This window comes from Panthera leo, chromosome C1 (assembly GCF_018350215.1).
Source record: "Panthera leo isolate Ple1 chromosome C1, P.leo_Ple1_pat1.1, whole genome shotgun sequence".
Classification (NCBI taxonomy): domain Eukaryota; kingdom Metazoa; phylum Chordata; class Mammalia; order Carnivora; family Felidae; genus Panthera; species Panthera leo.
Window position 1 is genome coordinate 77813068 of NC_056686.1, and position 12996 is coordinate 77826063.

Below are 12996 nucleotides of genomic sequence, written 5' to 3' on the forward strand. Positions count from 1 at the left end.
CTAAATATATATACTGTTGTACTGATTTTCAAAGCCATGCAGTCTTGTTATAGCTGTAAGAAAAAAAGTTTACTGTACTTGGATTCCAAATGTCCTCTTAACCATGAAGCTCCATTTCTTCATTCAGCCAATATTAGATGTACTTTTTCCCAGAGTAAGGTTAGCCTTTTAAAAACCCATTATACATAACCAGATTCTACAGTGCTACTTTGGGATTATCTGGGGTCCACCTGTGTCCAAATTAGGGCCTTCACAATCTACCCACACACCAGCAGTCTTGCTCAGACCCAGGATGTACCTGCCACTCTACAATTTCTCATGGCAGACTTGGCCCTTTTTTTAAAGCATGTTTCTATGCTGAAACCCTTGGGACATTCAAGCAGTTCTCTATCAAAAAACTTCTGCCAGGGCACCTGGGTGGCTCAGTCAGTTAAGTGTCTCTTAATTTCAGCTCAGGTCATGATCTCATGGTTCCTGGGTTTGAGACCTGCATCAGGTACTGTGCTGACAGCGCAGAGCCTGCTTGGGATTCTCTCTCCCTCTTTCTCTCTCTGCACCTCCCCAGCTCATGCTCTCTCTCCCCCAAAATAAATAAACTTAAAAAAAAAAAAAAAAGGCAAAACTTCTGCCAATGGTGGGACAGCTCAAGCTATCAATCTCAAGTGTTCCCACTTATCTGGACTTCTCCAGCATAGAAATGAAGGCACCTCCTCACTTTATCTCCTACCCTGATTTTACCTCTGCTTGATTGCTTTGTGCTTCCTCACTTCTATAAGATCTTAAACTTTCTTCCCTATACCCTCAACCTTTTCATAGAATACTTGCTCTATCTTACTGCTCTAATTAAACCTGACTGATTTCTGGTGGAGGCTGCTCATCCTCTCACACCTCTTACATAGCACAGCCAGGGAGGCAAGAGTGGGGAAGGGTGGTATAGGTAGAGGCTGGGTATTACCTTGGTTCTTCCTGTACTCTCAAGCAAAAGCACATTTTCCTTTGAGGTAGATACTGACCTTTTATTGTTCTTATCTCTGCCATATGCTGACTTCCTGGTCATTTCCCCACATTCACTGAAGACTTTGGTACCTGCTCACAATCTTCTCTATCCAACTGCTACGATGTGGGAAAGTTCAGTGTTCACATAGGTAACTCCTCTAACAGTCCAGCCTCATGGTTCTTGATTTCTAAATTCCAGTGACCCTAACTTCTAATTCATTTCAGCACGTAATCCCATCCTGAACCTCTGTCAGCATTTGGAGCTATTCCATATTAGATACTAAACTCCAGCATTTCACTTTCTGACCATAACTTCTTATCCTGTCTCTCCTACCAACCTGCTTTTGTACCTCTGACCTTTCTAGTTCTGTGATCCCTTCATCTAACCTATCTGTCCCCTCCTAACTTCCCTTCTTTCCCTGTCCAACCAAGACATTTCTGGTCATTTGAACTACTTACACCCTGTATTTCCTTTAGCTCCATCTACCCAATAAAATGCCAGCTTTGGAAAAAAAACTACCATCCACCTTCTCTACTTCCACACCCAGTCAATTGACTACTGTTGAAGAAAAAAATCATACACAAATACAGACTGTTACCACTATAGTTGTGGTCTTCAATCACAGCTGAGTGCTCAGACTAGTGACTAATGCTTTCATAGTCTTCTACCATCTCTTTTCTTTTCCCTTCAGTATTCCAAACCTTTACCAGTTCCTTGAAGCCCCCATTTCTACCTCCTCATTCTTAAGAGATCTCCTTCACCTAGAAATCTGAGGCCAGTGGGTTTGATTCCTTTCAATTGTAATATTCCATTCCTGCTATAAATTTCGCTGCATACATACCCATTCTTACCTCCTCCAGGTGTCCTTGCTCCTGTGGCCAGCTGTGTGCTCTCGAGCCACATTATTTCATTTATCCCATTATACTTCTCTTTTCCCCCTCTAATGGTTCCTATCCCTTCGAGTCTATAAATACACATGCTCAAGCCTCCCTATCTCCCCTATTACCTTCCTACCCCAAGTTCATGTCTTCTAGCTACTGCTTCTTCTTTCTTATCCTTCCTCTTTTGAAGAACACCTTATACTAGCTCCCCCCTATTTCTCATTTTTCATGCACCCCTTTATCCACTCTACTGTTTTTTGTCTCCAACACTCCACTTAAACTGTTCTTGCTAAAATTATCAATGCCATCTTCCTAAATCCAATGGATGCCCTTCAGCTGTTACTTTACAGGCTCTCTCTGCTGCATTTAACACTACCAATCACTTCTTTCTTCCTGAAACTCTACTACCCCAGTTTCTGTGATACTTGTACAACCTCTGTGACCCTTCTTCCTTGGTCTCTTTGGTGGACTTATCTTAAGTGTTGGTACTCTGTAGGGTTCAGTCCTAAACCCTTTTCTTTTCTCACAATGACCTACCTCTTTAGGTGATCTCATCAAAGTTTGATCATTATTCAAAATTTATTCCTTAAAAACCTGCTCTCTGGGAACTAGCTATATATTAAGAAATTTACTGCTAATCTTGCTAGATGTCATAATGGATTGTGGTTGTGTTTTTATAAGTCCTCAGTAGTTAAAGAAGCATAGTTAAAAGACTTATGGAAGAAATGATAGATCTACGACTTGCTATAAAATACCATAGTAGGGAAAACAAAGGAGGGTAGATAAAACAAGATTGGCAAAATGTCAAAAATTGTTAAAGCTGGGTAATGGGTATACCAGGGGTGCATTATATTGTTCTTTCCACTTTTCTGAATGTTTTTAAATTACCTTAATAAAAAAATTTTTTTTAAGCACAAAACACCTTGTTCTTTGTTCTGTATTCTCTATCTCAGCTACTGGCACTTTCATCTGCCCAGTTCCCCAAGCACAAAACTTATGAATCAACGTTTTAACCATTTTTCTAAATCCAATTAAAGACCAAATTTTGTCAATTTTACCTACTATGAAGTTTTTTTATTTTGCCCTCTCCCCTTCATCTCTACCATTTCTATAATCAGGATCCCACTATTTCTCACCTAATTCCCAAAACACACCTAAGGATCTCCCTATTTTCAATCTTATTTCTGTTAAATTCAACCTCCACTGAAGTGATGAATCCAAAACAAATACATCCCTCCCAGGCTTAAAATCCTATAACAGCCACCAACTTTCATAGCTATTTTCTCAAAATAGGGTACATATATCATATATGGTAATTTTTATACAATATCCACTGGATTATACTGTACTCTAATATTGCCAACAGTGAAGAGGCCCTGTTATGGTCGGCTATGTACTCCTTGGAAAACTCCTCCCTTTCTCTCCTTCTATGTCACTCTTAGCCTCTTCCCTACTATCTTGACCATCAGCATTAATTCCATTAACTACATAACCCTATTCATATCATCTCTCCTCAGAATCTAGTTCCCCTACATTTCTGACATCTCCTCTTCGAAACCCTTCTCCTACCTCTTCTCAGATTTCAGATACACTTCAGGTATGGCCTGTGGAACTTACATTTATCAGCAAAATTCATTCTTCTTGAAATGGTCTCTTACCTCTTTTGCTCTAAAGGTAACCTGACTCCTCTGACAACAACTACTTTGTCTGAAAACCTCTCACAGGTTGTTATTTTTTCACCCATATCCACTATATCAAGCCTGGAAGTAAAATACCTGTTCTCCTTGCTATTTCTAGGCCATTCTCCCCCTTCCTCTCTAAAACCCCTCTCTTCAACCCCTTTGAAACTTATTTCATATGACTGTATTAGATCTACCCCAAGGTCACACCATTAATTGGGTTTCTGACATTATTCTTAATCATAATTCTGTGTAACTTAAATGTACAACCAAAGATCTTCTAATATCCTGGAATCTCAGGTACTTCACTTTGGTCCAATGATTTCAGCCTCTACTTCTCCTAAGAACACTCACTCCATGGTCATACCCCAGACATTATTAATAACTAACTTTTCCACAGTGTAACTGCAAGCATCCTGTTCTTTAACCTCCAATCTTTTCAGGTCATTCCCTTTAGTAACCTAGCTCTGACAACTTGTCAGTCACACCAGGACCTACAATCCAGTGATCCCATCATCTATTCACTGTCTCTCACATTTAGTATATCCTAACTTCCCTCTTTACTCAGCTTAAATTCTACTGTGCGTCACAGTCACTTCCCTGCATACATGCTCAATGCCATTTCCTCTCTCTTGCTTTGTAGAACTCCCACAGTTCTCAAAACCTGACCTATTTAAATCCACTTTCTTCCTATGTTGCACCTACCATCATACAGCTGAACATAGCTGAAGAAAACCCACAACCACAGTGGCTGCTTTAACCTGAAATTCATGACTATCAATCTCAAGTACATATTTTTCCATATTTCACATTAGTTCCCTAATAAAGAATCTCAGCACACTTAAAAATACTGGATACATTAAGCCAAATTACTTTTCAAATGAAATTTACTTATTTCTGGAGGTATTTTGAAAATATTTATCATGACCCTTAAAACTGAGGATATCCTTTGGCACAGAAATTCTACTTCTAGGAATTGACTTTAAGAAAACAACTAAAGAAATATATAAAGATTTGGTTAAAAGGATACTTACCACAGACTTAACAGTTAACAAAAGAAAACTGGAATTGTTCTATAATAATGAAAAACTGGAGAAAACCTAAGTGTTGAGCTAGATGGCCCAGGTCAAAGATATTATGCAAGGTCCATACCATGGAATACTATGGACAATGGAAAGACAATGGAAAAATATTCATAATATGCTAAGAGAAATAAAGTACATTCCAAAAGGGTATGTAGATAGACTCTTCTAAAAAATTATTTACACATATGTATAAATTTACTTATAAATATAAAAGCAAAGTCTAGAAGGTGTTAATTTCATTACCTAAATAATATTATTGATGTTTATCTTCCATCTTTTTATCTGTGTTCTACAAAAAATACATATTGCCTAATTAATAACGTATCAACTTACATGACCACATGCAGTACATGAGAATATAGCAGGACAACATTTTAAATTATAGCAGATTTTATGGCAGATTAAATTAGCTGTACTTACTATTATTTCAGATGCAAAACATCTTAAAGGATCATTTCCAGCTTCTTTAGATTGCTCAAAGAATTGTGCTGTCAGCAAAGGGCATTTCAAGCTTTTGAAACAACTAAGGTGTAAGAAATGGGTTACTGTGAACACAGCATTTCCTAAGTATAAAATACCTAATTTTATAAACATACCCAAGTTAATTTTACATGAAAAATAACATAAGCACCAATAACTCAATGGCTTTTAAAACTGGTGATGTAACATCTTTCTTACCAGTATTGGGGAAAGCATGAGAACTCCTTGCTAGACTCAATGTGGTAAGACTGACTTCCATGTCTGGACTGTATCAATGATTACTGAATGTTTGTTTGAGGATCAGTGCTATTCTCCATGACGTAGATTTCATCAGGTCAAAGAAAAATTGGGACAGTGTAATTTTTTTCATAAAGCTGTATTTGTTTTACTTACAAAACCAAATTTTATTCTATGATTAAGCCCCTCCTACTTCTTTAGTTTAAATATCTTTAGTTTCATGAGATAATGCATTTTATAAATGGTAAAAAAAAAATTTTTAATGTCCTAACCTGAAAAAATAGAAAGCTAACAGTTTTAGTCTACAAAATTTAAAAGATAAAATTATTGGTCCATGTAATTAAATAGTCCAACACTGTCCAACAGAAATACAATACAAGCTCCATATATGATTTAAAATCTTCCAGTAGTCACATTAAAAAAAAAAACAGGGGGTGGGGGGGCAGCGTCTGGGTGGCTCAGTTGGTGAAGCGTCCGACTTCGGCTCAGGTCATGATCTCATGGTTTATGAGTTCGAGCCCCACATCGGGCTCTGTGCTGACAGCTAGACCCTGGAGCCTGCTTCAGGTTATGTATCTCCCTCTCTCTCTCTGCCCCTGCCCCACTTGTGCTCTGTCTCTCTGTCTCTATTAAAAATAAATAAAATGTAAAAAAAAAAACAAGGGAAATTTTAATTTATCTTATTAACTCAATGTATCTGAAATACTACTATGTGAATATGTTAATATAAAAATTATTGAGGTATTTTGGCATTTTTTTATAATAAGTCTTCAAAATCCAGGGAGCATTTTATACTTAGAGCACATCTTAATTTGGAATAGCCATATGTCAAGTGCTTGACAGCCATACTGAACAGTGCATGTTTAGTCTATAGTGCCCCCCAGATTGAATGCTATTGGGTACTCTTACCGTTTTTGTGGTCAAGTTGGATGTTTAACTGTCTGGTGCTGCTTCTGTTGCTTTCAAAGGGAGAGCAAAAACATAATTCCCCCACAGAAAGACCAGATTCTTTAGCTACACCTATTTCCCCCGCTTTTATTATTCACTTGCTATGATGAGTAAAGCCAAGTCAAAGAAGAATATCAAGTAAATTAAACAAATGGATTTGGGTTTTTAATTTTTAAAAATGTAGAACATGGCATTTAATGAGGCATGGACCACTGAACCCCATAATCTTCTAAAATTCAAAATCTGAAATTAGACATCTACATCCAAGGCAAAAAAATAAAACAAAGAAACATAAATTAACTGAGCTATAATTACTTAATTCCATTATGAAATGTTACCAAAAATTATACTTACAATTTCAGTAATTCATCCTTTAACTTTTCATTTTCACTTTCCACTGAGTTTTCTTTGTCATTAATGACTTCTTCCACAAAAGGCTTAGTGAATTCTATTAAGGCCTTGCAACACTGACAAAGGCCATAGTCATCTGTTTGTATTTGTTCTTTTGAATATGGAACAGGAAGGAGAGATAGCTGACTCCAAAGAGTGGACAGCGCTAATCCAACTGAATATGCCTTGTTGTTACGAAGTTTCTGAATCACTAAAACAGAGACCAAGTTGTGACTTGAGGTAGCTCCATTAAGTATGCTAAACATGGGACAAGTCCAGTAAACACAGAATTATAACACACTTTTTTAAAAAAAATATTGTAACGATGATCACTGGGTTCTTCTCCTGAAACCAATACTACACTGTATGTTAACCAACTTAAATTTAAATAAATTTAAATAATAAAACAAATATATTGTAACAACTCTGAAATCAGGATAACATAGCTTAATTGGTAGTTTTTTTTTTCCTTCTTAGTGGTGTATGAAATATTGGAGCATCTTACCATCATGGCACCTTACAATAGATGCCATGTTTAAGTATGTTTCTAAGAGTTTACATGGTTAAGGCAGAAACACTTCGTTCCACATTTTTTGGTCATTCTAAGTATCAAATAAGAGAAAGAAATACAAAGAAATATATTTACAAAATATAAAGCACTGTAAAAATGACAGGTAGTATTATTAGATTTTCCTTTCTAGGAGATTTTGAGTATTTCAAGTGGTACACAGCTGCTTTATTCTCATTTAAAATGGATTTACTCTAACTTCTGACTCTGGGTCCTTCTATCAGATTCTGAGCTATATGTAAGTCATAAAATGAAGAAGTGGTCTCAGCTCATGGATACTGTCTGCTCTGGATGCTAAGGTCCATTGCTTAACAATAATGTTACTGCACTCAACCATAAAGACTTTTCTTCACTTGTTTCATTCACCAGCACCTTTGCTATTCCCAGCCTCAACTTCCCAAGACAGAGGATGAGCAATGCCCCGCGTGATACGGTTTTTAACCAAGATACACAACCTATCACAATGCTAACAGAATGAGTACTGCAGACATCATAGAGGCAATCCTTTAAATATGTTTACAGGGAAATTTCTAGATACAAGTTGCAGATAGGAAGATTAGGCAAAAAGCTACAGATTACAACACAGTCCCTGAAAATAGCATGACATTCAACAAAATCTATTCTGGGTACCGTCTGTGCCGGTATTGTCATCTTTCTATAGGCAGCAGGATTCAAACAGGCACTACTATTGCTAGTTTAAGCAGAGTACTCAATAATGAGTCATAAATTTTACTTTGATATAGTACTGACATTTTACAGTAGTATCAAGAACTTAACACAGATAAAACAAGAAACTCTTAGATATCAAAATACTCATTACCTGTTTGTAATGGCTGAAGTAAAAGAAGAATTATCTGAGATATCTGTTTTCCAGAGGGCTCTTCAATCAGTTCAAGCAAACCCAACAATAATTCCTTTGGATTACATAACTATAAAAATATTCACAATTGAACCTGTTTAATACAAGTTGTATTTAAAGCCACATGATTACTAGTTTTAAAAGGCAGCATATACTGAGAAAATACCATTATTTTTGCTTAACAGTACAACACCTCATATAACTTAAAAAAATACACGAGCAAAACATAGAATCTGACTGTCAAATCACTATAAAACTAAAAAGAAGCAAGAATGAGTCTCTTAATAGACAACTACCTTTTGGAGACTTAAATTCCTCGCTAAAGGAGAAGTCAGAAAAACAGGGAGAAGGAAGAACTTGATTACCAGACTTCAGTTTCTTTTGAGCTTTGCCCGTCTACTCTGAAGGATACTATAGTAGTTTCTCAGGCTTCCAGCAAGTGGGGCCTTTCTATCTCACCCTGCCAGGGTATTTCTGAGTGCAGTCTTTTTTGTCCTTCCTGAACAGATGAAACTTTGCATTGTCTTCTGACTAGCCATAATCACCTCACTTGCCTTTTTTTTTTTTTTAAAGTCCTCATTGTTAATAACTACTATCTAGATGGGGTTTCCTCTTTCCAAGTACTGTATATATTTTTATTTGCAGTGATCTCTAAGTAGACTCTTACAATGTCCTTTTCCTTAGAATTTATCTTTCTTTACCATCATTTTTTACTTTTAACTCTAATAACCTTTCCCCAAGGGTCTCTAAGGTTGTTGGTCACAACTAATCTGCATCCTATTACCATGTCCACCGTTATCACTTGCATTCTAGGTTTTTTATATCCTTTTAGAGAACATACCACAGAGAAAAGAGCATTGGCATTTGCTAGTTGCAATGTTGCTAAAAGAACAGTGTAGCCTTGAATTGCTTCTCTAAACCTTGAATTCCATATCTATACAATAAGCTACTTATTAAAAATAGAATTTTTAGGTATCTTCTTCGAGATTCTGAATCAGTGGGTCTGAGATGAGGTTAGATAATTCTACCCAGAAATTTGGAAAAACGGAAATGGATTTGCTCATCCAATCAATAAGACTGGGCCTTTTCTCCAAAGAGTCCCCTCCTATATTTTCATTAAAAGCTTTGTCACCCCAAATAAGCATTAAACATTAAAGGGAATTACAAAATACTGCTGGCTATTGTGACAAAGAGAACCTAATTTTGTTAACTTACCTTTACCAATAAATCAAGCATCAGAAAATAATGTTTTCTTTTCTCATCTTCCTTATTCCACAAAAGACATCGAACAACAGGACCAACAAGATTCCAGCCCATATTATTGATGATGACCTGTAAAAACATTTTCAGAGTAAAGCAAATACTGCCATCTATAGGACTCTTACACTGAGCTTTCTGATCTTGAAGGAGCTGAGAATTCCCTCTGAAGAGCTAAGATGAGACAAATGAAGTCTACAGTATTTCACCAGGGACTTCTTAGGGTTCGCTGCTAGCAAATACAACATTTTAAAATAGTTTTTTTTAATACTTTCACTGAGGAAATGTGAATGGGCATTTACTTTAAATCAGGCAAGTTCATGATTGAAATAGGTCTTCTATTTCTAACAAGAGAGTTAATTTATTTAATATAAGCAAATACTTAATTTTCACGGAGAATTTTGCTCTCCTAATTCATAAAGAAATCCACCCAATGCTCATGAACCTTTTAAATAAAGTTCCTTGGAAAATATGCAAACATGTTATAATTATGTAACTTATGTAAAAGAAGGGGATGCCACCTCAGTTAATTTTTCTCCTACATAAAAGTTGCTTCTATTTTCTTTCTTTCTTTTTTAAATTTTTTAATGTTCATTTGTGAGAAAGAGAGAGAGAGAGACAGAGTGTGAGCGGGGGAGGGGCAGAGAGAGAGCGAGACACAGAATCTGAAGCAGGCTCCAGGCTCTGAGCTGTCAGCACAGAGCCTGACATGGGGCTCTAACTCACAAACCGTGAGATCATGACCTGAGCCAAAGTCAGACACTTAACCGACTGAGCCACCCAGGCGCCCCACAAGTTGCTTCTTTTCAAAGCAACTTGCTTTGAAAGCAAGTTGCTTTTTCTTTTCAAGATATTCCAGAGTGCTTATCATATAAATAAATGTTTATCTTTTTAATTAGTGATTCACATTCACTATCACAACTACTATTTTCAGAACTATCAACAATGTACTCCACTTCTCTGGCTTGATTTTACTTCAACTCATCAGTATTTTATCAAGAATATACTACTATATGTCAAGTCCCTAAAATATTCTGGTGCTAGAAATAAAACAAGAACGTATTAGATAAGATCTCTACCATCACAGAATTACATTCTAGGTTCACTCAAAAATAAAACAAACCCACACATTTGGGAGGAAGACAATTAAGTACAATACCTCCTCCATGACCCCACTCTCTTAAGATAAAGGTAGAGGATAAGGTATAGCAAGAGAAGAGTCCTTTCCATCTAGGGAAGGCCTCTTCCCAGAAGAGGCAATGGCTAAGTTAAGGCTTATTAGGTAAGTCTGTCAGGCATAGGTAGCTGGGGAACACATTCAAGGCTCTGAAACAGCAATGTGTAAAGGTACCTAAGACTTAACATGTCCTAGAGAACTAGCAACAGAATATGTTAGGGTACGTGAACAAATAGCTTACAAAAGAGGAAATATTTTTTACCTTTTTGCTCATTTATCAATTGGACATTTCAGTGTTTGTCTTTATCAGTCTGCATGAGCTTCCTACATGTTAATATTCCCTTCTTATATTTACGAAAAATAATTATTTGGTTTTTTGACTGTCCTTATTTTTTATATAGCAAAATATACTTTTTGCCTCGGTCTTTTAGGTCTAAAATGGATTTCCTCCTTTAGAGATTCATAAACATTCATTTAAAATTAAATATATATACATTCCCCCTTTCTTTTTATTCAATAAGATTTATGCTAAAAACGTGGCATAAAATGAAGACTTAAATTGATTTTTTTTAAACAAACAGCAAAACAATCATCCTTTTTACTGAACAGGAAAGATTTCAGCTGATCTCTCAGAATATTCTTTTCATACTAGTTACTCCTGGCTGGCACACTCTTCTCACAGATAGCTCCATATTTTATACCCCTCCTTCCTTCAAATCTCTGTAATTTCACCTAGCATGGTCCATTCCCCAGTCATGCTTTACTTTTTTCTATAGTATTTATCAGTTTCTAACACACTATATAATTTATAGTGTAGATACCTGTCTTCATTAGAATTTAACATCTATACGGGCACTGATTTTTGTTTACTGCTATCTATTCCTAGCATCTAGACAAGGGCCTGTTACAAAATAGGTGTTCCATAAATACAGGCGAGTGATATCTATTACCTTTTGGTGTAACAAATTATCCTCCCTCCAAAGATTTGATATTCTGTTTTCTTCCATTTTTTTGTTGTGGCTAAACTTAATATTCAGGTCTTGAATCAGAAACATATTATAAACCTATTTTTTCCCAAGTTACTAAATACTTATTCCACCATTACTTACCATGACTATACTCGCTTTTTAAAACTTAACTGGTTCCTGTGAGACTTCTACTTTTCCAACTATGTACTTCTTTCCCTTTCCATTGGTCTACCTCTACCCTGTAAGTGATTCTCTGGGAATAATTATCAAGGAAATTTCAGTTTTGAGTAAGATGTTACATATCTGAACTGAAAAAAAAAATTTTGATAAAATGTTTTATAAACATCATCTCAGCTGCAAGGTATCTAGTTCCTATATAAATAGTGAATGGTTATGAGGAAGGAAAATAAATACTATCCATAAACTACACCTTTTTTAATTTAATACTAACTACCTACAGAATAAGATTATTATCCCCAAATGACAGATAAGAATGCCAAAGTTTAGAGATTACTGCCATGCCCAATATCTAACATCTAAATTGTGGCAAACCAAGATGTGCATATGTCTGTCCAGGTCCAAAGCCCATGTGTTTCCCACTATACCACTGGTTTTCAATGGGGGCTATTTTGTTTCATATCTGCCAGGGACATTTGGCAATATCTAGAGACATTTTTGATTGTCATTATGGAATGGGGGGGGAGGGGAGAGAGTGGGAGGGTGCTACAAAATATCTACAGTATAAATGTTGAGAAGCCCTGTACTATAGGACAAAGTATTCATATACTTTTTTTTTAAACATTTACACAAAGCAGATTAATAGTCAATTTTGATCAATCCTAATTGCATCACCTGGCAAGAAAATTAAGTTGCAGTCAGTTTGAAACCCTGTCTTACTGGGGCACCTGGGTGGCTCAGTCAGTTAAGCATGCGACTCTTAATTTCAGCTCAGGTCATAATCTCACTGTTTTAAGATCAAACCCCACAGCATCTCCCAGCTGGGCATGGAGGCTGCTTAAGATTCTTTCTCCCCCTCTGTCCTTTCCCCAACTTTTCTCTCTCAATAAAACAAAACAGAACAAAACAAGAAACACTTGTCTTATCAATGTCTGAACCCTTGGATTTAGCAGACCACACATTACAAAGGTGATTTTCAAGCTATTAAGACTATTAAAGGGTACCTGGGTGGCTCAGTGAGTTAATCGCCTGATTCTTCTTGCTTTCGGCTCAGGTCATGATCTCATTGTGAGTTTGGGCCCTGAGATCAGCTTTGCACTGACAGTGAGGAGCCTGCTTGGGATTCTCTCTCTCTCTGCCCCTCCCCCCCACATGCACATGTGTGCTCTCTCTCTCTCTCTCTCTAAAAATGGGTGGGCGAATTAAAAAAAAATTAATGTTTATTTTTGAGAGAGAGACAGCACGAGCAAAGGAGGGGCAGAGAAAGAGGGAGACACCAAATCTGAAGGAGGC

The 12996-nt window shown here is 36.5% G+C and overlaps 1 protein-coding gene across 1 annotated transcript in view; it reads right to left on the bottom strand.

The window, feature by feature from the left end:
• GLMN (glomulin, FKBP associated protein) overlaps nucleotides 1-12996 on the bottom strand; it is a 34905-nt gene that overhangs the window by 18434 nt on the left and 3475 nt on the right. Inside the window, exons 4-7 of the mRNA XM_042952816.1 lie at nucleotides 9340-9456; nucleotides 8086-8194; nucleotides 6662-6908; nucleotides 5063-5165 (exon numbers count right to left, since the gene is read on the bottom strand). Of these exons, the coding sequence (XP_042808750.1) occupies nucleotides 5063-5165; nucleotides 6662-6908; nucleotides 8086-8194; nucleotides 9340-9456 (576 nt within the window). The remainder of the gene's footprint in view (nucleotides 1-5062; nucleotides 5166-6661; nucleotides 6909-8085; nucleotides 8195-9339; nucleotides 9457-12996) is intronic.